General features: G+C 48.3%; 3 protein-coding genes across 3 annotated transcripts; 2 read left to right on the forward strand and 1 right to left on the reverse strand.

Annotated features, from left to right (window-relative positions):
* Positions 1–892: 892 nt before the first annotated feature.
* H257_01993 (hypothetical protein) lies at positions 893–2,286 on the forward strand (the record flags this gene model as incomplete). Its single annotated transcript, XM_009825472.1, has 2 exons — positions 893–1,519; positions 1,567–2,286. 2 exons carry the CDS (start codon positions 893–895, stop codon positions 2,284–2,286), a joined length of 1,347 nt encoding a protein of 448 aa, XP_009823774.1.
* A 674-nt stretch (positions 2,287–2,960) lies between these two features.
* On the forward strand, positions 2,961–3,629 carry H257_01994 (hypothetical protein; the record flags this gene model as incomplete). Its single annotated transcript, XM_009825473.1, has 1 exon — positions 2,961–3,629. The coding sequence occupies one exon, from the start codon at positions 2,961–2,963 to the stop codon at positions 3,627–3,629; it is 669 nt and encodes a 222-aa protein (XP_009823775.1).
* A 16-nt stretch (positions 3,630–3,645) lies between these two features.
* H257_01995 (hypothetical protein) lies at positions 3,646–4,701 on the reverse strand (the record flags this gene model as incomplete). The annotated part of the gene is made up of 2 exons (XM_009825474.1): positions 3,646–4,279; positions 4,610–4,701. The coding sequence occupies 2 exons, from the start codon at positions 4,699–4,701 to the stop codon at positions 3,646–3,648; spliced, it is 726 nt and encodes a 241-aa protein (XP_009823776.1).
* Between the last annotated feature and the right edge of the window lie 165 nt (positions 4,702–4,866).

Raw genomic sequence — 4,866 nt, forward strand, 5'->3', positions numbered from 1 at the left:
TGATCGACTGTGTAAATTGCTCAACTTTCTAAATTAATTGGAGAAACATGAACTGTCAGATCCGATCGGTTTTGAATCCTTGTGAAAGCACTTGAAATTGGCTATCAGAATGTGTGTCCATCTTTGTTCTAGCACAAATAGCCGCTGAGTAATTCAAGAAGGAAAAAATCCAAATTTTGGCGGATCACTGATCGGTCACGTTACCCTTGTTCAAGGCTAAAGTTTCCTTATATCATACACCTTTAGAACGTGATAACTCTGAAATAATGATGATTTGGATATCATTAAGTTTTAGAGGGTTTATCATCGAATTTGAATGGGATGTCCGCCACCGCGCCACCCACACCGAGTCGTGCGTTTTTTTTGAAAGACATTTCAATCATTCATAGAATTGTTGTATGAACCCTATGTGGCTGGATGTCTACTCTTCTCCACAGCAACGTCGTGAAGCCTGCACGATGCTCCTTGTCCTTGTCGCTGAGCTTCTGCAAGGACCGATGAGGGCTATTGACCTGTATTCTCGCATGAATGCTTTAAAGCAGGGGCAAAAATTCGGAGACCACGCTCCTATACAGTACTGACAGTGGTCGACGGCACCGAGGGGACAAAAGAACTTTTCTTTTGAGCTACCTGACCATTTTGCCTGAAATTTTGTGTGTGAAATGGTTTCATTGTGAAAAGAATAAAGTCCATTGGATACCATGCGTGAAAAGAAATACCCTGTAAGAAATGTTGCGGAAATGGACCATAAACAGTCACATTTACACAACAATAACGTATAACCTCTCAAACTTTAATTAATTTTCGAGAGGTGTACGTTTTTTATTGGACTGTGTGAAGTGATACCTTTGAAATTAATGCCTTGCCACAGCCATTCGTACACCTGCTTGACATGCCTGCAACCAACGCCATCTCCGACGATGCCTACGACGAGATAGCCAGCTACAATCACCAGCAACGACCAAGAAGTTTAACAAAAGAAGAACGTCTTGATATTCTCCGTCTTCACGCTGAATTCCGCCGTACTGGCGCAACCAAAGTCTCCGCTACCATCGCTCAGCTCCTTGGACGGAGTGAAAAGGTGGTGAAGAATGTCTGGTCTGACTACCTTCGCACCAAAGCCGTGCACGTTGTACCCCCTCCTACCAACAATCACCAACGAGGCGCACGCATCCCACAAACTAATGCAGTGATGTCACTTGTGCGCCAATTCATTCGTACCCGGAGCATGACCCGAGCTCGTACAGTTGCGAAGGATGTCATGGCTCTACTCCTGGAGCACAGTGTACTTTACTGTGACGTTACAAACAAAACCGACGTGTCAAACTGTCTCCGTCGTGTTCAAAAATACTTGCAAAAGCTGGGGTTCCTGCGCGGAAAGCGGCGCGGTCACACTACTTATGCCGTGCCAAAGGCCCACGCTACGGCCCGTGACTTGTACATTGAGCACATGACAAAACTGGCCCCTGGAACCTCGACGAGAGCTACATATATCATCATTACGCACATCACCACGACAGTCTGTACGATCCTACTGATAATGGACCGATGAAAGATAAACACTAGGGTCGCCGCCTTTGCTTTATCGCTGGTATCATGGCCGGCGCTCAACCCGAGGACTCGTCGCTTGTCGGCTTGGACGTCTTCCAAGGCGGCGCGAAGCCACGAAGCGGTCCCAAAGACTACCACGGGATGTTTGTCTATGCCTACTTTGTCAAGTGGTTTGGGAAGTATAAGGATGAAGTCGAGAAACTCGGGAAAAAAGGCGTTACCTTTGTCATGGACAATGCCAAGTACCACAAGGGACAGCCTGCGGATACGCTGCGAGGCACGTGGCGTAAGGCCGACCTGTTGACAGCATGTCAGCGGTTCAACGTTGACGTCGAAAGCGTCGACTTGAACAAGACGATATGGGCTCGGCTCAAACCTGTCGTGGCTGCGAAGGTCCGTCCGGTCGTTGTCACAATGGCGCGGTCGCGAGGACAGGATGTCGTGTCCACGCCGCCGCATAACTCAGATCTTCAGCCTATCGAAATGGTGTGGTCAAAAGTGATAGGGGATGTTGGTGTCCAGTATACCGTTGATACGACGTTTGACGATGTCCAGTCGCGTTTGGCCGTGGCGTTCGATGCGCTGCCGCCCGCAGTGATTTGGAACTGCGTCCTACACTGCGACAAACTTCTACAAGACATGCATCAATTGCTGCTCAGGCGTGAGGAGAATGAAGACGAAGGTTCATCGTCGGATGAGTCGTCGGATGGCAGCAGTTCGAGTGATTCAGAGTAGTAATTCACCAAACCTCGTAGAAACCTTATGCCTCCACAAATGAATACGTGTAAATATAGTGGATTTGTTTCGTTTTGGAAAACCCTGTTTTGTAATACTCTCAAATGCATTTTTTTTAGTAAACCTAATCACTGGCCCCCTCGGTGCCGTCGACCTCTGTGAGTCCCTGTACTTCGATGCTCTCTGAAAAACGTAGATACGTCACTTGGTCGTTGTATTGAAATCGAAGAGACATCCGTCGATAAAAGCTCAGGGTTTTTACTCCTAACCATTCAGATAGTTGTCGGATATACTTGTCGCGGCGGCCACTTTACGTACATAAACCATACTCGGGCCGTTGATGCCCAATACAGTTCGAAGTACTACGTAGGTGTTAGTACCCAATATGCTGCAAAACAGCCAAAATGCACGATCTTTCGTGAGAGTATCGATGTTTTGGAGAATAGAAAGTAGCGTTGAATAGACTTTTAGCAAGTCTGAAAATTGAGGATTGCAGACTTGAACTTCGTTTCGAATTTCGAAGATTGCAGACTTCACTGGAAATCGAGCCTGAAAAGTGACGAAGACTACAGGTTTTTGAGTCTGAAGTCTGCAGGGTGTACAGACTTCTCCTGGGCCAATCAAAATCGTCTGTGGCACGTTGTGGAACCTGCCACAGACGATTTTGATTGACGATGGGCAAGCCCATGCACAAGCAGATTGCTTGGTCGTCGGAGATGGACCTTGCCTTGCTGCGTGAGGTACTCCGAGTCGAGCCATACGACGGAGAGTACGGCACGCTGACAGTGCGTTGGAAGACCATCGCCTCAAAACTGTCCTCTTGTTTCGAGTGCACCATACCCTACCGATCGGCCCGCGACCACTTCGAAGTCATGCTTGAAGGATTCAAGGTCACAGACAAGGCACAGCGCATGTTCGGCACAGGCAGCGAAGAAGAGGTCACCGAGCAGGTGCAGATCCTGCAAGACATCGTTGATCGCAGAGCTGTGAAGGACGAAGTCAAGAAGACGAAGAAAGACAAGGAGCAAAAGCGTCGCGATTCGTTGGAGTCCACGGGCTCACAGCTGTGCGTGGAGGCCGAGCAGCGGGTGGCCAAGAGACAGCGAAGTGTGGGTCCGACGCCGAAGAAAGAAGACCAGGATATTCAAGATCTTCTCGAAGTTGAGAAACAAAAGCATACTGACGACCATACGTATAGAATGGAGCGACTCGAGTACGAAAATGAAGAACAAAAGCTACGGCTGGCTCAAATGGCCGAAGGTGCCAAGCGAAACGAGCAATTAGAACGACTCTTGTTAGAGATGGGAAAGTTGATCCAAGTCGTTGCGGAAAAATCAAATTAATTTTCATTATTTTTGTTTACATGTTGACATGCAAATATTCCTCTAAAGTTGGCGGGGGTAGTCCAAAGTAGGCGCTGTTAGTGTTTCGTCCTCGATCACATGTGATGCAGTTGGTCAAAAGTACTGCGACCTTATACATCTTGGCAATCGGACTGTTCCCAATGCGCGACTTCTTTTTGAAGTCGACAATAGGCCAGTATTGTAGTACTTGCCCAAACGACCACTCAACACTTATTCGAACACGACTAATGCTTTTGTTGACTTCGCGCTGGGCAGCAGTCAAACGAGCACCGCCAAATGGAGAGGCGAGTTGGTCCGAGTAGCCATAGGCAGGATCGCCATAAATCACAAAACCACGAAACCGTGTGTCGGCAGCAATTACACTCTCCAATTTCGACTGCCGTAGGATTGTAAGGTCATGTCGTCGGCCTTCAATCGGTCCAAATGCATGGGATATAATCCCATCGGGAGTCACCAACGTCTGATACTTGACAGCATGGCGCCTTTTATGACCGTTAAATACGGTCCGCTGGCGCTCATCACCGTCTGGTCGGCAGCACTCACGCACCGTTCCATCAATAAATGCCCATACGTTTTGAACTTCGCCCCCTTTATTTGCGACTGCTTGGCTAAGTGCCTCGAGCTGGTTGCTGATGCGATCACGGTCCAAAAATATGACCTCGGCAAATTGCGCGTATATATGGTCCAAAACATGGAGGAAAATGTTGCACAGTCCACTTCGTGATCGCCCAAACATCGCCATCAAATCAGACCAGCGGTCAGGAACAGCAAAGCGGCGCAGCAGGATACACAAAGCTTCGACACCAGTGCAGGCAGTTCGCTCGACGGTGGTGATGCGGTGAGGGATACGTAGAAAGACGACTAGGTACCTTAGCGTCGCATTCGAAAACCGAAACTTCTCAACACAATCGGCATCGGAGTACGAGTCCAAAGTGAATGTCACATTGGGTATGGTTAACTGGGAGGTTGGGGGACTACGACGCAACAGGGCGAGCTTGAGACGGAGCGACATGTGAGAGCGTTGGAGGAAGCCGTGCTGCTGAGGGTGCATATTTGTAAATGTCATGCATTCGATTACGTGGCCAAGTCTGTATTCTACAGCTTGTATACTTGCTAAACTGGAATTCGTCAGACTTCTGACTTCAGACTCCAATCAAATCGAAGGAAGTAGAGAGTCTCGAAAATTCTGACATTTCGGACTTGCTAAACGTCTCTA

The sequence above is a fragment of the Aphanomyces astaci genome, assembly GCF_000520075.1.
Source record: "Aphanomyces astaci strain APO3 unplaced genomic scaffold supercont1.3, whole genome shotgun sequence".
In the NCBI taxonomy this organism is placed as follows: Eukaryota; Oomycota; class Saprolegniomycetes; order Saprolegniales; family Verrucalvaceae; genus Aphanomyces; species Aphanomyces astaci.